General features: G+C 33.4%; 3 protein-coding genes across 4 annotated transcripts in view; 2 read left to right on the top strand and 1 right to left on the bottom strand.

Moving 5' to 3' along the window:
• The window catches only part of LOC144836877 (protein GPR107-like), a 30,116-nt gene extending 25,060 nt beyond the window's left edge, over positions 1-5,056 (top strand). Inside the window, exons 13-15 of one of the 2 annotated variants that reach the window (XR_013611402.1) lie at positions 781-953; positions 1,936-4,775; positions 4,820-5,056. Coding sequence is in view for 1 of the 2 variants with exons in the window: in XM_078691788.1 (XP_078547914.1) it covers positions 781-953; positions 1,936-2,002 (240 nt within the window). In the remaining variant the exon portion in view is untranslated. Of the gene's footprint in view, positions 1-780; positions 954-1,935 lie in introns of both variants that reach the window. The other variant, XM_078691788.1, reaches the window with a different exon arrangement.
• Positions 5,057-9,845: 4,789 nt separating this feature from the next.
• Positions 9,846-10,565, top strand: LOC144838338 (uncharacterized). Its single transcript, XM_078693677.1, has one exon. It carries the CDS (start codon positions 9,846-9,848, stop codon positions 10,563-10,565), a length of 720 nt encoding a protein of 239 aa, XP_078549803.1.
• Positions 10,566-18,055: 7,490 nt separating this feature from the next.
• Positions 18,056-27,591, bottom strand: LOC144836909 (aqualysin-1-like). Its single transcript, XM_078691835.1, has 10 exons — positions 27,396-27,591; positions 24,361-24,478; positions 23,959-24,074; positions 22,803-22,943; positions 22,194-22,317; positions 21,711-21,817; positions 21,236-21,377; positions 20,527-20,711; positions 19,298-19,469; positions 18,056-18,275 (listed from the first exon to the last, which is right to left on the bottom strand). Exons 3-10 carry the CDS (start codon positions 24,064-24,066, stop codon positions 18,142-18,144), a joined length of 1,113 nt encoding a protein of 370 aa, XP_078547961.1. The 5' UTR covers positions 24,067-24,074; positions 24,361-24,478; positions 27,396-27,591; the 3' UTR covers positions 18,056-18,141.
• Positions 27,592-27,825: the final 234 nt, after the last annotated feature.

The following is a 27,825-nucleotide window of genomic DNA, read 5'->3' as shown; positions in this document are numbered from 1 at the left end:
AGATGCGCTTATGTCGACAGGGAACTCAACTCTTCTGTGTCGACATAAGTGCTCCAAGTAACTGAACACAACTTTCAATTGCCCATACATTGCTCGCACATCTAGTTTCTTTCAGTTCCATTCAGTTGACATAGGTTTCACTACTTGAACGATCAAAGTATATTGATCGAAACGTCAAGAAACTCAACAGTTCTTTTCAGAACTAAATATATGTGGTGTACCGCAAACATCATCAAAAGGCAAAGAGTGCACTATCTATACTATAGTTGCTCTGGACTGGAATTTGGGCACTGTCTTTTACTTTGGCACCCAAGTTCACTTTCACAAAATAGCTCTTGTATCAGGGGGATTACCACCTTTCTAATAGGATAATGATTACTTTACTATTGGTAATCCTTAGCCACATCTGCCTAAATAAATAAAATAAAAGTGCCATGTTTCGTATTGATGACTGTATTAACTAACAGTCAGTTAAATGTGGGATGAATTTGTCTACCTTCTCAACTCATTAACGTTCATTAATTGTAATTGTATGTATTGTCCCAGATATTTTTTCTGTATTTTTTACATAAATAAATATAATTTTCTCTATTGATATCTTAATTGTTTATGTAGTTTTTTTATTGAACGTTATTAAATATACTGTATTTTTCATGGGCAACATTTAACAACCAGCATAGATTCATCATGCTGCATTTAATACATGAAGTATTAATATTATGTGATTTTTACTTTTCTCTTTGTATGGAATTTACATGTGATTATATTACTTTTTTACAGGTTATAGTTCCATTTAATTATACCTGGATAGACGACTTCTTTTTTGAAATATCAACATACTTATTCTTTGTGTTCACGGCTTATAGTTTCCGACCAGGGTCGGATAACCCATACCTCCATGTATCATTGGAGGAAGATGACGAATATGATTATGATGTAGATTTGGATTATATGTAAGTATTTTGTAATATTCAATTGACATGATCTAAATGGTAATTCTATTTAACTACTGTTGAATAGGTTTGAGTTGAGTTGAGTAATTCAGTCAAAGGTAATTTTGTACTAAATACTAAAGTTCACTATAAATATAAAATCTTGAAAATATATATAAAAAAAAAATTAATAATATGTAAAATATTTTAGAACTAGACTATAAAAAAATTATGAAGTCATGAATCTATTATGGGACTGAGCAGTTTTTGAAATCGTTATCCTAGGCATGAAGACCCTTACATATGCCTCCCTCCATCTAGGTGTACAAATGGGTATATGTAGACAGATTTTTATCTACCAGGATAATTGGGCTCACTACAAAATATTAACCAGACACAATGCATATAGATTACTTTATAAGGGCGCTATAGACTGAATAGGTTGTATTTTCGTTTTTTGGCAACCCAGCTTGTGTGAGGAAATTGTATAGTATTTAGGTTGTTGACCTGAAACCTTGTGTTCGAAACCAATCTACATCTTTGATGTTTTTCTTTTATTACTTGAGGGAGATTTTTTAGAGAGTTTAGTTATCAGGAAATAGGTTGGGCTATCTTTAATCTCATGGCCCAACTATTCTGTAGATGTCAATGCTACCTGCCTGGTAAGGTCAAAACAAAACTATGCTGATTACTGCCTATCAGCATTATGTTTCCATACATGTCTAATCTTAAAAATGGAGTAATAATGTGAATCGCTTAGAGGCTTTGTGCATTAAGCGCTATATAAGAACGACATATTATTTTTAACTAGACATATAATTCGAAGAAGGGTGGAAAAAAGGACAGAAAAAACTAATTGTTTAAAAAAATAAAATGGCATAATAATAAGATGATGAAATAAGACATTAGGCAAATTTAAGGTGTATTATGTATACAATTTAGTATTGCACTCTTGCAATCAGCTTTTACAATTCCTACCTACTCTCTTTTCTTATTTTCACAGAGTTTCTGAAAAACCTCTCATCACACCAGAAAAGAGAGATTGGAGCGAGTTAACACAACGCACATAGACAAATTAATTGATGTTAGAATATACAAAACAACATCCGAGACCCATCATTTCCTTAATGTATATTATTGTCTCGTATTAGATTAAAACGCTGATTAATGGGTAATGAAGATGTTTGGTTTTGAAATGTTCTGTTTTTGTTTTATTTCTTGGTGTTGGCATAACTTTGTTGTTGCACAGTTTTTGATTGTGAATTTATTGTGTTGTGACGTGGATAAGTTTGAAGCCACGATTATCTGTCTGAATGTGGTGGTAATTTCTCATTCTGGAATCAACCAGTTATTGAATTAATTAATTTGTATGTCCTATTGAATTTACTTAAACAGTTGAAATTACTGTAATTTAATATAATTTCCTTAATAATTTTGTATAGACCTTTAATACTAATTTTTCCCATGCATTTTCTGAAATATTTTTTGTTTTGTTTTTATTTTAATGGAATTGTGTGGTTGTATTTGCTTCTTTCTTTTAATTGGATCAATGTTGTTATCTCTCTTCGTTGACAAGTAAAAATTTGTTTTACTACCATTTTTGTTATTTGTTACTTATTGTTACAAAATTGCATAAATTAAGGGTATTTGTAAAATATGTGCTTTAAAGAATTTAGGGATGAGAAATGATAGCAGCTGTGGAATGGTTTGCATGCAAATTGTACTGTATACTGTATTAAAATTACCTTTATCATAAAAGCAATATGTTTATTTATTAATGTTTTCCTATATTTTATTCTGTCTGTCTTTCAGTGCTACATATACACATATTATTTTGTATATATTTTGATTAATTCCTAGTTTGATTTAATTCTAAATAAATATGTATTAAACTATTAATACTAATTTGTAATCTATTTAGCTATTACCAACAATGTAGTAGAAATATATATATATTGGTATAAATGCTGATACTACCTTATGTTTATTATTTGACAGATTTTGTGCTTAATAAGGTTTGTAGCTAAAGGTTAGCAATTTTCTTGGGTAACATATTATTGACCATAATTTGTTTATACTGTATTTCAAGATAAAAAAATTGTTGTGGTTTTAGTTTATTGTTTTTATAAAGATATTTTAGTAAACCATTATAAGACGGTTGATATCAGTATTATTCATATTTTATTTTTTATTTATGGAGATGGCAAAATATGCAAAATGAAATTTATCATAACATTGGTTGAATATAAAAAAAGTGAAAATTGATTACTGCTGGGATCCTAAAATAAAAATTTGTTTTTTATGTTTGCACTCATATACACAATCTCACTGTAATGTCTAATAACTGGTGTATCCAACTGGAATGCTATTTTTCTTTAGATTAAGAATTTTGTAGCTTATACAGAGAGTTTAGAGAACTTGGGAGTTTGTGCTTGAATATTATTTTATGTTTTACTGCATTGGGAAATGAAAGGAGTCATATCCAAGCATTATACAAATAATTAAAGATGTATTGTTCCCAAAAACATTAATTAAATAAGATTAATGAAATCAGACTTTGAATACCATTTTACAGTTTTAATAAAGTTATTCACTTTCGGATTTTATTAATCTCCATTTTTCATCATTGTATTGCACAACATTTTTACAAAAACCTGAACAATGCAATTTACTCAAATCTTGAAGATGGATTCAAATAAAGCATGTCACGTTATACATAATCAACCAATCAAATAGCAAGGATGCACACCCATGTGGTCTAATAATAGGTTGTTTGCCTAATGAGTCTGTCAGATGACGCCCTAGTGAGTGAGTGCATAAAAAGACTGTTCACTATATTGCCAATACTGCTTCTTCATATAACTGTATGTGTGTAAACATTTTATCTCTGTCTCTGATACAATTTGCAAGTTTTACTTTACATTGTGTAAAATATTTGTTTATCAATTATCATAAACTCTTTATTTTTATACTGTATTAATTTTTCTGAAATTAGTTACATTTCATTAGATTGTATGTGTATATACATTTCTTAATTTATTACAGTGTAGCAAATTTATTATTTTCTGTAGCTTTAAAATGAATATATTGTGATGAATATTGTAATGAAATGAAATGAAATGTACATTGTAATTGTTAAACATTTTACGAAAAATGTATGATTTCTCGAAAACATTACATAGGATAGCATCATTCATTAATTCGTTTTCTGTGTAAAAATTGCATTTGTTGTAGTAAATTTACTAAATGTATATATCTTATGCAATTTCTAATCTATTATATGTAATCACAGATACTTGTCCTAGTGTAGTATACATGCATATGCATTTAGAGCTATTAAAGAAATTTATCCATGGAGCTACTAACTATATTTATATATAATATGTTGTGCCCAAGTGCAGTTAAAAGATTTTGAACTATTCTGGAGAGACCTGTCAAGTGTGTCATTGTGCAGTTAAAGATGCCTAGGCATTGTGAGCTCTTCTGGGAAGACAGTGATTTATGTCCTAGTGCAGTTAAAGATGCCTAAGCATTTTGAGCTATTCTTGGAAGACATAGCAAGTATGCCATGATGCTGTTAAACATGCCTATGCATGTAGAGCTTATCTGGGAAGACATAGCAAGTATTCCATAGTGCAGTTAAACATGCCTATGCATGTAGAGCTTATCTGGGAAGACATAGCAAGTATTCCATAGTGCAGTTAAACATGCCTATGCATGTAGAGCTTATCTGGGAAGACATAGCAAGTATTCCATAGTGCAGTTAAACATGCCTATGCATGTAGAGCTTATCTGGGAAGACATAGCAAGTATTCCATAGTGCAGTTAAACATGCCTATGCATGTAGAGCTTATCTGGGAAGACATAGCAAGTATTCCATAGTGCAGTTAAACATACATATGCATTTAAATATTTTGCTATTTAGCCTATAGGAATCTTTCATAATTTACACAGAATGTTTACAGTTCAAAATAAGTTTACTTTAAAATCCTATTTTAGTTCTTTACATATAGAAGAAAATGTTTTGTTCATTTTGATGTTTTGGTATAAAGGATTGATTCGTTGGCATTTTTGAAAATGCAAACATCTATTGAGTGGTTGAATAAAATGCAACTTGTAAAACAGCCTGTAGTTTTTAGTTTACTGTTTGCATAAAAAAAGACGGATCTTAAAGCCATTCATGAACCTGTCAGAACCCTTTCCATAGCCGCGTGTAAAACCTGCTACTATCCTAAAATGTCTTGGTGGAAACAACTGTATCTATCAGCTGGGGTCCCGTTAGGCATTTGAAATCAGCACTGCTGACTCTTATGGCAGCCCCTGCATCTAGTATCTGCCTCAGACCTCTGGTCAAGGTGGGCACTGGACGAGAGAAGCCCTTGATCAATGTCAGGACCAATCAAGGTACGTGCTTTAAGCAGTCCTGGCTTTGTTTGTATCAAACCTGTTAGTGGCGGTAATTATCGCTGTTGGTTTCGATTGAATAAAATAAAACAAAATAAAATAATTGGACAAATGGATCTCAATAATGAATGTTATCGATTCGTGGGAATATATTCATTCAATTCTGATCGGATGTGTAGAATTATGAGTCCCAATTAAGAGGAAGAAACAAAACTATTTCTTCATTGATGCGTGACTTCTGCAGAGATCAGAAATTTTATTTACACATGTAATGAACAGCAATACTTAATTATTGTAATACTGAGGACTGTCGTAATTCTTCCAACTAGAATAATGTTACAGAATGTAGTGAGGCAATCAAAATCCGTCTTTGAAAGCAAGTGGTGGTCAAAACTAACGGAAGATTTTGGAGTTATTATATTAAAAGTAAAACACAAGGAGTTAGTGGGATTCTTGACTAACAAGTTAGACGGATCTATATTATGCTCTACTTATGAATCTACCACTGTATATATCACATAAACTAAACGTCTTTAATTCATAAATTTCATTCAAATGATTTATTCATCATATTTGTAAATTTAAACAATTAAGTTCGGTTATACCATTTCTATAAATGGCATCGTCAATTAGTAATTTGTTTTCAAAAGTTAAATACTTCTGTATTAACGAACGTATGTACTGTCGCACTTTGTAGTACCTGTCGCACTTTGTAACAAAACTGTCGCACTTTGTAATACCTGTCGCACTTTGTAATAACTGCTGTCGCACTTTGTAACAATCGAGCTGTCGCACTTTGTAATAACTGCCAGTCGCACTTTGCAATAACTGCTGTCGCACTTTGTAATCACTGCTGTCGCACTTTGTAATAACTGCTGTCGCACTTTGCAATAACTGCTGTCGCACTTTATAATAACTGCTGTCGCACTTTGCAATAACTGCTGTCGCACTTTGCAATAACTGCTGTCGCACTTTGTAATAACTGCTGTCGCACTTTGCAATAACTGCTGTCGCACTTTGCAATAACTGCTGTCGCACTTTGTAATAACTGATGTCGAACTTTGTAATAACTGCTGTCGCACTTTATAATGACTGCTGTCGCACTTTGTAATAACTGCTGTCGCACTTTGTAATAACAAAAGCTGTCGCACTTTGTAACAACTGCTGTCTCACTTTGTAATAACTGCTGTCGCACTTTGCAATAACTGCTGTCGCACTTTGTAATAACTGATGTCGAACTTTGTAATAACTGCTGTCGCACTTTATAATGACTGCTGTCGCACTTTGTAATAACTGCTGTCGCACTTTGTAATAACAAAAGCTGTCGCACTTTGTAACAACTGCTGTCTCACTTTGTAATAACTGCCAGTCGCACTTTGTAATAACAAAAGCTGTCGCACTTTGTAATGACTGCTGTCGCACTTTGTAATAACTGCTGTCGCACTTTGCAATAACTGCTGTCGCACTTTGCAATAACTGCTGTCGCACTTTCAATAAATGCTGTCGCAGTTTGTAATAACTGCTGTCGCACTTTGTAATAACAAAAGCTGTCGCACTTTGTAATAACAAAGGCTGTCGCACTTTGTAATGACTGCTGTCGCACTTTGTAACAACTGCTTTCTCACTTTGTAATAACAAAAGCTGTCGCACTTTGTAATAACTGCTGTCGCACTTCGTAATAACTTGCTTAAATTGATTATTTCATAACCTTTATGAATGAATAAAGTCATTATTAAAGACGTGTGCGCCTCACAAGCGGCCAGTCTGATCTGTTCTCCAAGTTTCTGTAAAATTACAGTTTCTGTACACTGAAATCTGTGTGTTTAATGCCACATCGAACTTTTCCTGGTTATTACTGACCGTTGTATATATTTGTGAAGATAACATCGTTGGTCTATTAGCGAAACTAATGTTCCGTTTTTCCTAGGCCAGTTTCGCTTGCCTTTCTACTCACATTCCTGTGCAGTCAGCCTTCGCGGTCAGCCGTATCCACGGTTCATTCAACATTCTTTGCCGGATTTGTCAACTACGGTAGGCCTAGGATTGTAGTAGTCGGCTTACTTCACAGAACCGAATCGTCTTATCATAACGGGTGTTCATTGACTTTAATTTCAACCTGTCAGTTCATCTATAGCGTCTATGATTTACTACGATCGTGATCAACTTCTCAGATTATCTGGAAACTTAAAGTCATCGTTGACTCCATCTGAAATTGACACTATAAATCGTTTGAATATCAATGCCTTTACCACATGCCGAGCATTCTCAACTCGAAAAACACATAGAGGAAAGAAGGCTGGTCGACGACGAAGCAAGCTTATCTCTGCCGCCTCTGAACACATCTCTCAACCTCGCGGACCTGTTTCCGTGGATACTGAACAATCTCGTAGTTCGAGTTCCATCTGTTTTGGACTGTGGAATGCACGTTCTTTAAGAAATAAAACTGTTCACATTTGTGATTTTATTTTGGATGTTGAATGTGACATTTTAGTAATTACCGAAAGTTGGTTGAAAGGTGATGCAAGTGACAACCACTTTATCGCGGACGTGAGTAACACCCTCCCAAATTTCGTGGTGTCACACGCGCCACGCCCTACAGGTGGACGCGGAGGTGGAATATGCATCATTTCGCACCGTGGACTCCAAATAAAACCAAATGTTTCAACAAGTTTCCGGTCTTTCGAACATATGGATATCAAGATCACTTCCAATTCATCTGTAATTAACTTGATTGCAATTTACAGACCACCACCATCGACCAAAAACAAACTTACCTTTGACTTGTTCATCACTGAATTCTCATCACTTCTTGAATCAGTCTCTTGCACCAAAAACCTTCTGATTGTTGGTGATTTCAATATTCACACAGATGACCTCTTGGACAACAACACCAAGCGATTTGATGAACTGCTTGACACGAGTTGTCTTCATCAACATGCCCAAGGCCCCACTCACGTTAGTGGGCACACATTGGACCTTCTAATCTCTCGGAAAAACGACAACATAATAAAACAAACCACTGTCAAACAAGGACTACCTTCCGACCATATGGCTGTCATCAGCCTGATGGATTTATCACATCCTAAACAACCAACGCGGACAACCTCCTTCCGCAAACTTCGTAACATTGATCTAAATTGTTTTGTGGAAGATATAATGAATTCGCCGCTCGTCTGCGCACCGGAAGATAGTGTCTCCGATCTCGCTGACCAATACAATAATGTATTGCAGTACATCCTTGACCAACATGCTCCGTTAACAACTAAACTGATCACCATTAGACCACGGGCACCATGGTACACGAATGAACTCCGTGAAGCGAAGTGCGTCAAACGGAGATCAGAACGCAGAATGTTGAAATCTGGTTTGGATATCGACAAACAGAGGTACAAGTTGGAATGCAAAGCATATAAAGATATGCTAGATCTAGCAAAATGCAATTATCATAATGCGGATGACAAGAACCTTTTCCGCATCATAAGTAAACTGTACTCGGTCGATTCTTCTCCTGTTCTGCCGAAACACACATCTTCAATGGATCTCGCAAACCAGTTTGGCTGTTTCTTTAATGAAAAGATTCTGAAGATTTGCAAGAAACTTAACTCCATAAACACTCCACTAATAACTGTCAACGTCGACGATTCATGTAATAGTAGTTTCGCTGAATTCGAGCAAACATCAGAAGATACGGTACGCAAAGTCATTGCTGAAAGCGCATCTAAGTCCAGTAGACTTGACCCAATTCCAACATGGTTACTAAAAAACTGCATTGACGCTCTACTACCGCATATCACTAAAATCGTCAACATGTCGCTGTCATCAGGTACTGTACCATCTGCATTTAAATTGTCCCTCGTTATTCCACTGTTGAAAAAGCAAAATCTCGACTCCAACGTCCTACAAAATTATAGACCAATTGCAAATCTTCCCTTCCTTTTCAAAGTCTTGGAAAGAATTGCAACTGCTCAGATAAAAGCATATATGGATGAACATTTCCTGTTTTCAAAAGTCCAATCAGCCTACCGCCGCTTCCACTCAACTGAAACCGCTTTATTACGTGTTACAAACGATCTACTACTTGCTTTAGACAAAGGTAATGAAGCGGTACTTATTCTACTCGACTACTCCGCCGCATTTGACACTATCAATCATGATTTATTATTTCAACGTCTTCAGAAAAGATACGGCATAAGCGGAACCGCATTGAAATGGTTTATTTCATATTTTGAGAATCGTAGACAAGCAATCATTGTGGGTGATTCGATGTCTGATGAGTTCGCTCTACCCTGGGGTGTACCGCAGGGATCCGTAAAAGGTCCACTTGATTTCATCTTATACACTGGACCACTCAGCAACATCATTGATTCCCACCCGGAAGTTCGTCATATGATCTATGCAGATGACACTCAACTATATTTAATCATGAAACCTACACATCATTCTGAATCTGTTAACAGCCTTGAATTATGCATCACTGATGTTCGCTCATGAGCCATTCAAAATAAACTCATGTTCAACGACTCCAAGACTGAAATGATCCATTTTCATTCAAAGTTCCGTGAGGCATCATCATTTCCTTTGGTCCATATCGGAGATACTAGTGTCTCTACCTCCAGCTCAGCCAAAAATCTTGGCGTCCAACTAGACAGCAGCCTCGGTTTAAAAGAACACATTCGTAATGTTTGTCGTGGTGCTTCCTTTGGAATTTACCAGATCGGACAGATTCGTAAGTACCTTGACAAAACATCAACTGAACGTCTTGTTCATGCTTTTGTTTCATCTCGTCTTGACTGTCATAACTCGCTTCTGTACGGCCTACCAACTTCTTATCTGTCTCCTCTTCAACGAATCCAAAATTCCGCCGCAAGACTTATCACTGGCACTAAACGACATGAACATATTTCTCCCGTTTTTCGTGACTTACACTGGTTGCCTGTAGTTCAGCGCATTCGTTTTAAAATCCTGTTGCTGACATATAAGGCCATCAACGGATGTGCTCCAGCCTACATATGTGACATCATTACTCCGTCAACCAACTCTTCGCTTCGTTCATCCTGCAGACTTCTTCTCAAACCTGGACCCCATTCCAGAACTCGGTTTTACGGTGATCGTGCTTTCGCTGTCGCAGCCCCAAAACTCTGGAACACTCTACCCCTCGAAATACGCTCATCAAAATCTGTAATCACATTTAAAACTAAACTCAAAACTCACCTCTTCAGAGAAGCATAATCACACGCTACTACTTGCACATATCTTGGAAAACACAGCGCTTTGAAACCTTTGTCTCTTGCGCTTTATAAATGTTATTTATTATTATTATTATAATCATACCGCAATACTATTACGCGTTTCATCAATATTGTTGCGACTCGACTTAACACTCCGAGATGCGCTATGTGTGCACGTGTATTATAATACACTATGAGAGCTAAATATGCTCCACGAGGAGCTCATTCGTTCTTTCTGTGTTTGCGCTAAGATAAGGTACGTGTTATTAAATAACCGTTGGTCCTAACGCGCGTGCATGAATGTCAAGGTCATTTTAAGAAGTCCTTAAAATTAGCATTTTAAACTCGTAACCTAATTTAACGTGTATATAATAAGGGTCGGCGTTGTGCATGTTGCAATATAGTATATCTTAACGCGCGTGCGCAAAAGTCAAGGTCGTTTTAAGAAGTACTTGAAATTACCATTTTAAACTCGATAACATAATTTAACGTGTATATAATAAGGGTTGGCGTTGTGCACGTTGCAAGATAGTCTGTTTTTCCGCACGTGCACGAAGGTCAAGGTCAGTTTAAGAAGTACCTAACACCATGAGATCATACAATATTTTCTTATGAAGTTGTCGGCGGTGAACTCTTTCAACCTTCCCTGTCACACGAAGTATATTTCATTCGCTTAATCCTTTGTAGCACGATTTCGTAACTTTTTACATCCAGCAGATTTAGATTCACCAAATGTTTTTTCAACCAGTTTTGATATTGCCGACTTTTTTACTTCTTTTCCATCGCGGTACAATGTCGGTATCGATTGTGGTCCAATGTGGTATCGTTCTTTATTTCGCCAATATCGAACTACAGCATATTTTTCACGCGTACGCTCTGCAACAGGAACGCTAAACTTTCCCTGGACAAGTAAAAGTTTCATATGCTTCATCACTCATTGAATGAATATAACCATTTTCCTTTTTTGCATGCGAATTGAAACAGCCGAATAGAAAGATATATTTGCTCACCATCATAATTTCGATAACTTAGAACTACTTCAATCAACATCATATTCAAGGGAAAGGGTATATTTAACAAACGTTAATTATTCAAGGACTGATTATCTACTTCTATGGGAACCTTAAATTAACTATTTAAGCCAAATACTTTTGGCACCATTTTCGTTTACAATCATGACTAGACGAACATCGGTAATTTATAATTAACATTAAAATTAAAAGTAAACAAAAGAGTACTTGCCTTCGTTACAAGTACGCCGGAAATGGATAAATCCTAGAAGGAACTTTGCTGTTAGAGATATAGTTTTGCAGATGGAAAACACACCCCGCTGAAAGTAATGTAATGTAATGATATAGATATTTAATTGAAGAATTAACCTTGGTATCACAATTCAATTGCGTTTACAACTTTGCCCCAGAAAGGTCCAGTGAAGGAATTCTCCAGATGTTTTAATGTACATTAGGCATAATAATTAGTCCCCCAAAGAAAACAGTTGATTTTACCTATGGTAAAACCATTAGATATTGTCACTTTTTAAGCACAGATTTGACAGCCAATCCATCATTGAATTACCTTATATATACAATTAATCAACCCCATTAAAAATGGAAAAAGTGGAGGGACAGATAACACACCCGATTCTGCTACTGTCCCTAGGTGGTATCTGTAAAACTATAGCAAGTCATACACGTTGCTGTCTGCATAAAATGCTGTACTTAACACACGGTACACTGTCTGTAGCACAGTGTCTGTTGACGATTTACAATGATGTACAACCATAGGCAGGTTTTCGTACTGCCATGCAAGAATGGATAAGTGTTTTCCGCCGCTTTTAGGCCTTCTAGTCAATTGTTATTGATTATACGAATTACGTAATTAGTTTAGTAGCTCATCTACCTTTTTAGCAGGGCATAATGAATATTGTCGCTAGGCTAGACCTACTAGTCTAGCGGGAAATCAACCAATTATTTGATTGGTACGAGTTTAGGGTAGGAAGTTAAGTACGAGTTGACATGGGTACGAGTCGACCAGGGTGAATCGACCAGGGTACACCCTACTAGAGCATTAGGCTATAGGCCTGCAGGAATGGGAAATCTGGCCTAGTTATAGGCCTACATTGGGACGCCCAAAAAAGCCATCCTATGAGCATAAAAAGGCCTCGTAGAGCCAGACGTGATAGCCTATACTACACAGTACTACCATTATAGTTCCATGGTACTACCGATCACTACTAATTATCTAGCCTAGGCCTAGTAGGCTAGGGTAGAGTTCCAGTAATTTCGGTCACGTTTTCGGCCTACTTATCAGGGAGGGCAAAAAGTGGTTACATTTTGGACAGAATGGGTAGTTGAAAACAAATGTTAGGTAATTCTGATCGAAATCTGATCGCTTATATTTTTTATACATATTCATATTTGGGTATTGTGTATGTAATGTATAGAATTATATAAGTTGTGTATATATGGTGTTTTTTTAAAACTGAAAACAAACTTATTAAAGATGTATTTACCCCTCAAAAAACATGAAAAAGATTTATGCAATTTATAGCCTTCTTGTATTTTGAATGTAGGTTAATCACCAAATTGTTCAGGGGGACAATTTAATATATCTGTATATATCTTTATTATCTTTATTTACCATAAATTGTTTACCATTGGTAAATTACTTAGAACAATGAATAATTGTTAATTGCAGAATTTGATTTTTATATTTATTTTGTGTGTGTGTTACCGCTGCGTCGTTCCTGTTTTTGGTACCATGAAATATGAAATAAATAAAAAAAAAAGAAGAATTCAAGGAACATATTATTCATTGTTACCGACGAGACACCAAGCAATGTTCCAGGGTTTAGTAGACGTGTATGAGTTGTTTTCCACAAGGCAAAGGTATTCGCATGATATAAAAGCATTGGTTATGCGCACGCAATACATTATTATAATCTATATTTTGCGATGGGAAAAATGTGCAACAAATCATATATCAGGAATGTTCAATGACATTATAAATTCATTTGCTATAAAAAAAATAAGTCGTTTTTATTATGATTACGAAGTATTAGCTTGTGCAACCAATAAATCCATTACTTATCGTGTATCGGGCATATAAAATATGGTTTACCTTATCAAGAGTCTCCTTATCCAATTTGGCAACAAAACCGTTGAAAGCACCTTTAAACGTCTTCATGTTAACTCTTTTCAGTTTTCCACCAAAGATGCCATTCCTAAGTTTTCTACTAATAGAATCAACGTTAACTTTGGCCTACAAAAGACAAGCGTCACAATTAACTGTCATTTCAGTAAGAAGTGAACTCATATGTTTTTAAAATAAATTTACAAATTAAAACAAAAATAACCCATCGTATACAAAAACACACTTGATTGCAAGCTATACTCAACTCGGCAATGCTTATTAGCTATGTCATCGCGGTTACCATTTCTCTCAATCACATTTTCGAGCTGACCATTTTACTTATAGTGGAGAACCTAATGCTCTAAATATCAATTCCGTGATATTTTAATGCTCAAGTTGACTTCTTGGCAGTTTTGTAATCCATAGGTAGTAGAATTCATTGAAACTGGGGGTCAATTGTTTCCGACCCTATTTTGGCCACCATCTTGGATTTCAATATGGCCCCCCATTATTTATTCAAAACTGATAGTTACAAGTAGCTCCTATTTTAAACCACGTACGAACGTAATTTGTGTGACAAATCTTACAATATTAATAGGATAAATTAGTCGAATGGTACAATTTATATATGCTATTATTATAAATTGTACCATTGGACTGATTTATCTTATTATTTAGCTAAAAAGGAAACCAGCCAAATTGTTACACCGAGTACAAAGATTGAAAACACGCACAGATGACAGTCTCATGTATCTTAGGATACAGAGAAGTATAAAGACAAGGCTAGCAATCTGTTCCTACCAACTAAGTACTACTTCATAATAATTATATATGTTCATATATAATTCTCAAAATGTACCGACAATAATGCAATACAAATGGTGCTAGGGTAGCACTTGCGACAACCGCCAACAAGAGAAAACAAAATACACGCATGATGTAGTCTAGAACAAAACGAACATTTTTATATTATTCAAAAATCTATACACATTAAACCTAAACTTTCCTATGAATGTTGACTGAAATGACAACATCAATAAATGCCTAGTATAGCCTAAATTGTAATAAGATGATCAAATCAACAAAACAATATGCAATGAACTTAAAACTTGAAACAATGTATTTCAAAATGAATACTATTATTACGAAAGAACCAATAAATGATCCTGTTGTTGTGGCCTACCTGATCAAATCTTGTCCAATAATGTGATTGAGAATAATGGTCTGACGAGCTGCTGTCCTTTAAATACTTCATTCCGTCCAGATGCGTGGTAATCAATGGTACAATTTATACTAATAGCATATGGCAGCCATAATTTGATGATTAAATACATAAATGTATACGTTTTTAATGACGGCCATCTTGGAATCCAATATGGTTGCCATATGCTATTATTATAAATTGTACCATTGGACAATTACCACGCCTCTTCCCAGAAATTTGGTTTTTCATTTCAACTCCATCTATCTTCATTTTTAAATTCATACTTCAAAATCGGATTGAATGTACGCATAAAATTGCTTAAAATTGCAGAGAATAAAACAACACCACGGAGTAAAAACATACATGAATCAATAACTTAAATAGATTACTTTGTAAAGATTATTGGAATTGGGTTGCTAATTTACCAAATTGCACTGTAATAATATGTGGCATTACACGTGTTTAGGCCTACCTGGTGAATAGAATGAACCAGACAATAAAAACATCGATAAAGGCGACCTAAATACCTATAGTGGAATGTGTCACAATACTCCAATAAGATTATTTTCAAAGACTTGTCGAACTTCTTTGAGGAAAACGGAATCAGGAGGATTACGATTTAAAAGAAATCATCGCTAAATGTAAAAATATAAAGGTCCTTTTTATTTTACTCGTTTTAATATTTTTCAGACAGCTTATATATATCAGCTAGATTAAGGCTCTATATATATAAATTGTATTCGTGTATTGGCCACTTATTATTTACATTACAATCTAATAACTATTAAAGTATTACTATTAAAAAACGTTTTTTTTAAACAACTGATATTCATATAGATACATTTCCGATAAATCCCCACCTTTTCCATCAGTCCACACCTTTGCCATCTATTTTTCTTTCCCGAAATGCGCATGTTTGTGATTTTCATTAGAACTCCTACCATATAGCATCCTAATATGTGTTATTTTTTTTCTGAAATTAATAATATTATGGGGCAGTGTGTATAGGCTTAAATATACTTGTATTTATTGTCAAACATAGACACATTCCCAGTGATGTATGTCCACATACTATCTACCTCTGAAGTATCATACCAATAATTTGGTAATACAGCATCTCATTTAAATCTCCATGTGGTTCCTATATCATAAAGGTTATGTTAAGGGTTAAATTACTTCTAGATACATGTGAAGCACACAAATATTCCTATGAATCGGGGTGAACAACCATTAGTTGAACATCAGAGGCTAAATGTAGACCTATATGCATAATATTGCTTAATCTGTGGAGACAACACCAAAGAGCAAACACTCAGCAAACGTAAATGAGTGATACGTTGATAACATCTTGTTCATGCATTATTTTGTCGATAATCGTTTCACTTTAGTACGATTATCTAGCCATATTTTTAAAAAGCGTTTATGTTCCTGAAGGTTGAAACTTCATTAGAAATTTGTGACGACCGGCTACCAACCATTGGTCGTCGCCTGTGTCAAGGTGGGCAGCTGCATATTGACAATCGTCTGTTTTGGAATTAAAACATTTAGGCTAGTGATACAGGTAGAAGTGACTTTAACATTGTATGTAGGCTAAAATTATTCCCATAGTTCCTCTGCGTTCAAACAATTGTCTATTATTAGTCTCTCTTCTATTATGAGTATGGTTGCTCTCCTTTCTTTCTGACCAGATTGATATTTTTGTTGTGGTAATAAATGGCATTTTTGTTCTATAGGATATTATTGTAATTTACTTGTTTTTACAATTGACTTATTCATCATTACATTGTTCTGTTTTATGTTGTTTATTGAGCACCCTAAATAATTATTATACATTGAAATTGTATAGTAAATAATGGTAATAAATATTTTTCGGTCCATATTCCTCCAAGAGAATTCTCAGATATATCGTTGTCAGAATCACTGTATTAAATTGTTGTACTACATTTTATTTACTAGTTAGGAATAAGTTACTAGTCAACAAATTAAACACAGCTGAATAGATTCTTTTCATTTGATTGGATAATTGTGAGTCACTATTCAATAGACATATACTGTAGGCCTACTATTGAACTATTACGTCAAATGTCAATGTTTCAGCAGCCACAATTTAACCGATGATTAGCCTAACTGATAACAATTAACGAGGAAACTGGATATAACCTATTCCGGTCTATAATTATCGATCTCATTCAAATCAGATAATTACTCGATAATTTTTAACCTTTGACACCATTGTTTCGTTTTGATTGACCGCTTGTGTTACTGCAACGATTGATGATGCGCACTAGATTTTTTTAACTAATTCTGATTGGTTAAAATAACCGATATTTTTTTTTTTACATTTATCATCCGGAACGTTCGACGCGAGGCTAAAGGCTGCTGTCTGCGCGTTCGAAAATAAGTAACCTGTAAGTAAAGTGCCACGCAGTTTATAAGGGATCCAGTCAAGTCGCACCTTACAAGTCGCCCCATCGTCGCAAAGTCGCCCCTAAATAGTTTTGTCAGTCATTTGCATAACCACGTATAGTTCAGCGAACAGTTTCGTTAACACGTACTTCGTTTTCATTTCGCTTCGACGAGAACCCATGTGTCACGCTCGCAACATACGCCGCTTGCATTAAAAGCAAATTATGGGCCTAGCTAGGTATGTTTATACTTGCATATTGGGTGATAAATATCTTATTGAAATGATTGTTTGGCTTAATTACAAACATAACTTTAAATTTACAATTTTGTTCTACAGAAATTAATATGATTCTTCCATGTTTCGATACCCTTTCGGTTACTTTTCAGAAATAAAGGCTCTCGACGCACGTATGTTTTTCGTAATACTTGCGCACACAGAGTGGCCGGAGTTCAAATTGCGTGTTGCGAAATAGCGTTAAAGTTAACGTTTACGTGCTTTGGACTTCTGCCTTCTTTAATGAATGGTTTTGATAAAAAGCAGTTGTGTTAATACAACAAATGTGTTTATACAATGGTACAAATGATTTCATTCAATGAAAGATGGAATGTTCTATTTCTATCTTTCATCTATGAAATTATTTTTACCATTGCACTCTTAAACCTACATTATTTGCATAATATTCAACACGACTCATAAATTAAACGTATTCATAAATATCATTCAATGCAATTTATTCATTATATTTGTAATGTTGAACAGTTGTAAAATACAATTAGGCCTATACAGTTTATATAAACCGTATCGTCAATTTTCAACTGTTAAATTCTTCTGTACTTAATCAACATATAACAAGAGGTTAGGTGAGCCCCATCCAGTGCTACTGATTCTATTTGAACTAGCATCACTCAGAATCTTGCTTCTTGTTTGTGAGTTAGAGTATCCATTTCCACGGAGAACAGCTGCAACACCTGAAAATTAAGCGAACAATAAATAATAAACAACACTGTTTTCGTTAATTGGTGCTTTAGTAACTAATTACTACCTAAATGTCCTAATGTATTAATTCCCTTGTGCCTGACCCATGTTTAATTTACGATATTCATGTAGTACAGTGTATGTGTGTTAGTCAGGGCCTAAAAAACGCCCATAATATTAGTGTTGAAAAGCAAGATCTGATTTTGTATAATATGATGTAATAGGGCCTATTGCTAAAAAAGCTATTAACTAGACCAAAATAAAAAAAAGAGTGTATATGAAATTCACACATATGTGCAATTTTTAAATACAAAATTTGAATGTTCAAATACAAAGAGAACAAAATTAGTGCTTAAAATTAATGTGATTGCATTTTTGGTCGTACTTGTAGGACTTGGCCAACATAACATTAAGCCCTAAATTAAAAACTAGAACCCTAATATTGATACTGTACATCTGTCAATGATTGTATTGTTTAAGAAATAGAAACAAATATACTGTATGTTTAAAAACTTGTGTGATGACATTTTAATGAGTCTTTAATAAAATCTGTGCCAAACTCTGTGCAGAATTATTGGGTAATATTACTGTACTACCAACTAGACTGGACACAGCTTGCAAACTTATAAATGTAGGCTAAACTTAAAACTTATGTGTAATCTATAATATTGCTGATTAAACACAGCTTTTGTATAAAGAGTTTGTAGTCTTTATAGGCTAGACTGTGACAACGATTTAGGAATCTGTTTCTGACTTCACTAGTTAGAGTATGCACTACTTCCAAAAAAGCCCCGTAGATATTATTTGCTAATTACAACAGTAGTATGTTTTCTGTTTGTGATAAACAATTTCAAACTACATTCAGCTCTGCAAGTGATATTGTAAAGAAACACGAAACCCATTTAATCTAAAAACCTATTGTAGCCTATGCTCCTCACAATAAACAACATGCCGTAATATACACAACACAAGTAAATTACCATCATCTATAATAAATACATAATAAATATAATACCTGAGACATGAGGAGTAGCCATGGAAGTTCCACTGATGGTGTTAGTCGCACGGTTTGAGGTCCACCAAGCAGAGGTGATGGATGAGCCTGGAGCAAAGATATCTACACAAGTTCCATAGTTCGAGAAAGATGATCGAACATCGGATGAATCAGTCGCACCAACTGTGATGGCCTAAAAAACAGTAAAAACGGTATTTTTTCAAAAGTTCAAACGCATTTATTTTCAAACTAATAATATTTCAGACAAAATGTCAAAGTTAATTTTGAAATATCGTAGTAAAGTTATAGGCTAAATTCACATACTCTCTAATTCTGTGGCTATTGTCTTTTGTAGGCCTATGTTGTTGAAACAGAAAAGTGAACTTAAGAAATTGACGAACTGCAGACATGTTCGACAATAAAACAAAGTTTGTAGTTTACTTTTAAGATTTTAAGAGAACTTATATAGACACATTTAAATTACGAGTTTCCCGGGCAATTTGTTCCAAAAATGCGAGTAGCACGTGGCACTAGAATGATGATGTATTGCAACGACGAACATCGAAATGTGAATAAATAGTAGATGAAGTATGCCTACGTTGTCGATTATGAAGATTGAAAAGATTATTCGAATTAATAATGATCGAATTAAATAACTTAAATAGAAGTATCAACATGCCACATTCCTAGAGTCACTGCTTTGTTTACATTTAAAATGTGTTTGTTTGTCAAAATTGATAGATGGTGTATAGAAGTAGTATAATTTGTATTACCATAACAATAAAATTTTCTATTTGCTAATATCATTTGTTTATATTTTCTTCACAACTTAAGGCGTGCCACTAATAGATAATTAAGATGGTATGCCATTTATATATTGATATCAAATAAAAGCTTGCCTAGGTGAAATAGTGAAGTTTGTAGAAGGAAGAACTAATTATCAATCCCCACAAAAATTAATTGAATTAATAATGTAGTATATTATTGTCCACCTATTAGTGGACTTGTCATTAGGACGTGTGTGGATACATGGAATTAATCAGCTGGTGATATTATTTTTTTAGGTGTAAAATTACATAATACACAAATAAAAGATGAGGACCCAAAGAAAATAAAGGTCAAGTATCAATTAGATATTAATTTTTTTAAATATTCTATAGATATAGTGTATAACTTTCCAACACTTATTTCATCTGTACTGAAAGTTTGAAATGAAATAAAATTGTGCTTCAAAATAAAGTTGTACTTACGGCGTCTACTCGTGCTGGAGAGTAGTAGCATGCGTTAGAGTTGTCGTTTCCAGCAGCTACTACAACGGTGAATCCCTTGTTGATTAGATTGATAACAGCATTATCTTCAGAAGTAGATGCGCCGCCACCAAGGGACATTGATACAACGCCAGGTTGTGATCCATACCAGTACACGTAGTTAATTCCTATCAGAATAATAAAACAACATTTCATGACATCTGCTGAAAAACTCAAAATAATATATTTTTATATGAAACAACAGAATGTATTTCTGTTTCCACAGAAACTATCGGTTTTGTGGTCTTAAAAAACATTTTGCTCAACGATTGTTTCCCCCTGTTTCAATCAATTCGGCTATTGGTCCCACTTTGTGATATTAATGATGCAATCATTAGGAATCATTTAGGAATGCCTAATTAATTATTATAATATAAGATATGTGTTTATAATATGTTTGTTGTTTTTAGTATTTCGAGTAATGATATGTGATTCTATATTTTTGTCACTTTACATGATATTCTTGATCATCTCTTTTGGCCAACTTCAGCCTTTAAACAAGTTAAATTTTGTACATATTTTTTTACTTTAAATAAATACGTAGAATATTTTTTGGATCAACTTGTTTCTATAACAAACGACAATAGAATGAACATGGAATTCATGTGTTTCAATTCGATTGAGGCATAAACGAATGTAAAAAACAACATACCGTCAATAATGGTAGATGTAGATGCACCTCCAGAGCATCCAAATACTCTTATGCCATACAAATTAGCTTCTTTTGCAACACCATAATTGTAGCCACCGATGGTTCCAGCACAGTGAGTTCCGTGACCATTGCAATCAACTCCCTACAGTTAGAAAATATAGATTTACAGATAAACAGAATAATTAGGGCTAACATTTTGAAAGAAAATACGCAAACGATTATTCGACATGGCATTGAATAAATAGAATATCTACAGTTTAATCCTGTTTAATTCTAGTTATTACTTAATTTAAATTTACATTAAAGATTTCTGCTGTAATAAAGAATCTGGTAATCATAGAATTTGACATTATAATACTGATTTTATTTTATGAGGAATCAATCATCGACATATATAAACATAAGATATATATTAAAAAAAAGGCCAGAGGTACACCTTATACTTTAAGTAGCTAGAGAGATACAAAATACTCACATCACCACCAGTAGCATCATAAAATACTGCAGCACGTCCACCAAATTCATTATGAGTTGGATTAATACCAGTATCAATTACGTAAACATTAACACCATTTCCTTTGCCTGTTAATAAACACAGTTTTAACATTAGTAAACAAAATATAAATATGAACATTTATCAATCTTACTACACCCAAGAGTACAGGCAGGGAATAGGAGAACAACCAATCATCCAAATGCCGTATTCTATCAGTATAATTGGTACTTATAGTAAGCCTGACGCCTAACATAAGTTGAGACATTTTGACGACCGTACCGATGGTTGTTAAAAATGTTGTCATATTATACATTCTAATAATGTTGACCCACAGACTTTTCATATGTGTGACAAATTTCATAAGCGAATCCGAGAATATTCAAGTGTATTGTAAAATAGCTTTATATCTATAATATAATCGTTTAGAGAGGATTAAATAATTACTCTGCCTAATTTACTCACCATTGACGGAAAAATAGTTGTTCAATGGAAGATCTCTTTGATCAACACGATCAAGTCCCCAAGTTACACTTGTGTACATCATGCCATCCTCTTCAACATAATCAACAAAGTCAAGAGCACGGATCTGTTTATAGAAAGTAAATTAGTTGAAATTCAAAGAAAAGAAATATTTTGGAAAGGATTTTATGTGAAAATAATGAAATGGAATTATAAATCTATACATCTATAATGCTTTACGTTTTATAAAAAAAAAGAAAAATCCAGTGAATGAAAGAAGGTACTATAGTAGTGCCCATTATGAAGTCCACTGAATGAATTGTTGGGAGTCTCCATCACCTCAGCCCCATTATAGTTAAGGATGAGTCACACATTTTGAGAATTACAATCTTACACTAACAATTATAACAATTCCAGCCGATGCTAGGACAATGTTCGAAAGATTCGATCCACCTGCTAAAGTAGAAGGTGCATGAGAGCTACAGATAATACTAGACTGATGCATGATTGGGCGGTAAAATCTCGTTGATCAGGATAGTATAATAAGACATTAAAACCCCACACATAAAAGTGTACAACCATGTGAGTCAAATTATTTTTTTTTTCTGTTACCTTATCAATGGTCTCATCATCCAAGTTAGCAACAAATCCATTGAAGGCACCTTTAAACTTCTTCAAGATGGCTGTTTTCAGTTTTCCACCAAAGATGCCATTCTCCATTTTTTCACCAATGGAATCGATGTCAACTTTGGACTGTACATGATAAAAGTGGATCAGGTTTCAAACCATCATTGCTATTTGATATTGTGTTGCTTAGGTGTCAAAATAATAATATGTGATAAAATTCAAATCTGCAACCTCTCACTAACAATCTAACAACCGCTTTACCGTGTCCGATGGTTGAACAGGTTGAGATACCAGGTACATATCACACATATGTACTCCATGCCAGAACTTCTGGTTGACTTTAAAATGTTATAATGCACATTACAATAGATTATTGTGATCTATTGTGCAAGTTTCAGTTATATTTTACACAACATATTACACTGTACATTTGCAATTATAAATAATAATAAAACATGTTATTGTGTGTGGAGATTATAAATAAGCCATAATAGCTTTAAGTCTGAACCTCCGAATAAAACAAACAATAAATATGGTGATGACTGAAATAAACAAAGAGAAAGAAATACAAGATATGCACTTTAAATAAGTTCTTCTAAGTACGAAAAAGAAAAACAAAAACAAAAAAAACTTTTAAAAGATGTTAAAGTGTTGGACAATTTGAGATTAAAAGGCATGATGTTCCAGAAATAAGGTCCATAATAAATAAAAGATGTCCTGCGAAGTGAAATAGAATATTTTTCGTAAATGAGTGTTGAGGCTTATGCAGAACTTATCTGAATTGAACTAATTTTTGCATCAGGTAATCAAGCAGTAAGGTATTCTGCCCTGCTCTGATGCAAATTACTAATACATGGTTATTTTGAACTAAATTGAACCTTTCTTCAGCTTAGGTGGACCTTCAAAAGCTGGGCCGGTATGGCGATTACGTAATGAAATATGGCTAATCTAGTACAATTGTACGCTAGTAGTAGTGAATTCCAGTCTATTAAATGTGGAGAATAGCTTGCAGATATGTGCATAAGTACTCTCAAGCTTTCAATACTGTGTCAGAGTTTAACTTCACCATTTAATAAATTGTATTGTAAAATACTATTCATTTATTGTTTACATTTAACCTATAAGTAAGAAAATACCTTACCTTAAGTCCAATGAGATATTTACCAGTAATTGGTTCTTTGGCTTTGTGCAATGGTGCTAGGGTAGCACTGGCAACAGCCACCAACAAGAGAAGGCAAAAGGCACGCATGATGTAGTCTACACCAAATAAAAAACACAATTTTCAATGTAAAAAAGATAAAGTAAATCCAGAGAATAGCAGTAAAATAATTAAAGCCATCCTCTTATACTTATATATTATTATCATTATTAATAAATTTTTTAAAATACTGAAATGACACTTTTGAACACTTGTATACATTTCAATAGATGAATGATTAAATGGAGAATCAACAAAACTATATATGCAATGAACTTAAAATACATGCCAATAAATAGATACAAATAAATGCGACAGAACCAAGAACTGCTGCCTGATACATACCTGATCAAGTCTCGTTCAAAATGTGAGTGAGGATGATGGTCCGATGTGCTGCCTTTTAAACACTTCATTCCGTCCGTAATCGTGGCAATCGCATCACCTGTCAAAAGTTTTGTCCCACCTACAGATAAGAAGATGTTGATGTCGTCAGCAACAATATGTTTTTATTTGTCCTTAATGATACTGTTTTGCTTTGTTTTGTCAGCTGCCACGTACCTCCTTGTAGGTGATATGTAGTAAAATGTTATTAGTTTCACCAAAACATTATGTTAAGCACCAGAGAAGTAAACTAAATATCTATGAAGATGATGGATGGATGAATTGATGAAGATAAAGAAAATGTACAAATATTATTATTATTATGTTGATGTTGATGGGAATTATAAATAAAATGATGAAGATGATTAAAGAAAATGATGAATATTAATGTATTGATGATGAGGATGATAAATAAAATGATGAAGAAGATTAAGATACTGAGGATGATAGAGAAAATGATGAAGAAGATTAAGGTACTGATGATGAGGATGATAAAGAAAATGATGAAGAATATTAAGGTATTGAGGATGAGGATGATAAAGACAATTCTGAAGATGATTAAGGTAATGATGAGGATGATAAAGAAAATGATGAAGAAGATTAGGATACTGAGGATGATAGAGAAAATGATGAAGAAGATTAAGGTACTGATGATGAGGATGATAAAGAAAATGATGAAGAATATTAAGGTATTGAGGATGAGGATGATAAAGACAATTCTGAAGATGATTAAGGTAATGATGAGGATGATAAAGAAAATGATGAAGAAGATTAAGGTAATGCGGATGACGATGATCAGGAAAATTATGGAGAAGATTAGGTAATGAGGAAGACAAAGACAATTCTGAAGATGATTAAGGTAATGATGAGGATGATAAGGAAAATGATGAAGAAGATTAAGGTAATGGTAATGAGGATGATAAGGAAAATGATGAAGATTAAGGTATTGAGGAAGATAAGGACAATTCTGAAGATGATTAAGTAATAATGAGGATGATAAAGAAAATGATGAAGAAGATTAGGTAATGAGGAAGATAAGGACAATTCTGAAGATGATTAAGTAATAATGAGGATGATAAAGAAAATGATGAAGAAGATTAAGGTAATGAGGATGAGGATGATAAAGAAAATGATGAAGAAGGTTAATGTATTGAGGATGATAATGAAAATAAGTTTATTCAATTATGGTACTTACAATAGAATAGTTCGGTATGGTACAAATTATAACAGAATAGTATTTTGAAAGAGCACATACAATATAATATTTTTTTTACATTATGGTAATGAATATAATAGTTTTTTTTGGCAGTATAGAACACATAGAATTTAGTTATTATTTTTTACAGTATGGTAATGAGTAGAATAGCATTTTGCAGTATATGTTATTGTTTTTACAGTAGAATATAATTTCTTAATAAAACAGCATTTGTAACTTCAAACAATAACAACCTTGAGGCTATATGTTTATCAATAGTAAGCCTTATAGGTAGCAAAATAATGAATCTGTAACAAATAGTTTCAATTAAAAGCTACTCTCTTCTTTAATACTTAAAAAGCTATTTTTGTAACTTGTGAGGAAAGTTGAAACAAAATACACCTAGGCCTATTGTACTACATAATAAGTTAAACTATTATAACGTGTAGTCATTTAGCTAATACACTCATTGACAAAATACCATCACTGACCTAATTAAACAAAATTAAACAATAAGCAAACATGTTACTCGAATGAGTGTAATCTTTCACATATGTTGGACCCATATCTTTACAAAACATATTGCAACTAATAGATAATTAAATTTATTACGATAATGTCATTTATATAATTTGACTTTATCAAAGATAATATTTAGATACAATAGCTAATTATCGGTTAGGTTCTCTTCAAGTCTCCAATTAGTAGCAAATGACATCCTATTATCTTTAAATATAAATTCTGCAATATTGCTTCTTGCCTACGTGTCTGCTTGCATCCACCTGTCACTAAATATAAATAATAATTTAGAGACAGTGACTTAAAGCTTCATATTTTATACCGTAAAACCTCGAAAAGAAGCCCCTGGGCCTCTTTTTGTATAGGAGCCCATCCCGAAAAAAAGCCCCTCTCTTTGGTCTGCAAAGGTAATCTCGAAATGAAGTCCATCTCGAAATGAAGTCCATCTCGAAATCAATCCCACCGAGTGTAAGATTGTACGGGCTTCGTTTCGAGATAGATTATTTGAATGTAAAAGGAACACGGTTGTTGGCTAGTAGGGCTAGGGCTAACTCCTAACTTGTGACGCAGATATGGTCTAGTTTTTTTACAGTTTCAAATGGTATTTTGATCACAAATATGTAAAATTGGCATATCTCTCAAATCCTATTATTGTAGTGGAGAATCACAACATATAGGCCTACAGCATTTATTTGAAAAGGAAAATAAATATTCGGAAGTTTTGACTGAAAAGAGCAAAAACATAAAATCCAAGATGTATTGCCTCTGTTTTAATAAATGCTTCTCTATTTAAAACATTTTTGTACAAAACAATAGTGATTTTATAAAGGAATTTGAACTGAAATTATGTATTTTAAAAAATAAATCGCGTGTAATACGATATTTCACACATATTATGAAACACTCGTACAAGCATATAATCTTTTTTACTGTTATTTTAATATTATGTTTGTTATCGATATTGGTATCAATATGAATAAATGTTTAAAGTCACATAACGGGCTATGATTTCATTTTTAAAAATTCTAATTATCTGAGTTGTTCCAATAATGTTAATTTATTAAATAACAATGGAAAAGCCAAGCAATTTAAATATGAAACGAAGTAGGCCCTATGTATAAATAATATTAAATATTAAAAAGTTACAATGTTGCTAGGCATATTAAAAAAACAGTTTTGTTACTCTAAATTCAATTACTTTAAAAAAAAATCTAATACTATTACGGTATCATTTAAAATATTATAAAGATGTATTGTCATGAAAAGTGAAGATTCATAAAAAGACCTTGTAATGTGTTCAGGCCTTTTTGTACTAATCTGTACTGCTGTATGTTATGGTGTAAACACTATTAAATCTCTGGAGGTGTGCTATAACAACTCATGAGAATGTTGCTAGGCTTACCTAAGCACTGTAGTGCTTTTAACATGTTTTCCACGAGGAAAATTCCCTCTTTTTACGTTTGTATTGTTTGTTGTATATGTGTAATTGTGATCAATCAATAGCCTAAAGCCATTTTTGAATTCAACCAAAACCACATTGACTTCCATTCAATTTGACTATTCTTTTGCTTTAAATTTCATGTTTTTCAGGAATTTTTTTTTTCGATACAATTTTTGGTCAAAGTGAATTATATGACATTAAAATGGCATAATCAATAAACACATTTGTAAAAAATATATATTTTCAGAGGAACAATATATCTCTAACAATTAAA

The sequence above is a fragment of the Antedon bifida genome, chromosome 3, assembly GCF_963402885.1.
Source record: "Antedon bifida chromosome 3, ecAntBifi1.1, whole genome shotgun sequence".
Classification (NCBI taxonomy): domain Eukaryota; kingdom Metazoa; phylum Echinodermata; class Crinoidea; order Comatulida; family Antedonidae; genus Antedon; species Antedon bifida.
Note: the sequence above shows the minus strand (reverse complement) of the source record. Positions and strands in the feature narration are given on the sequence as shown.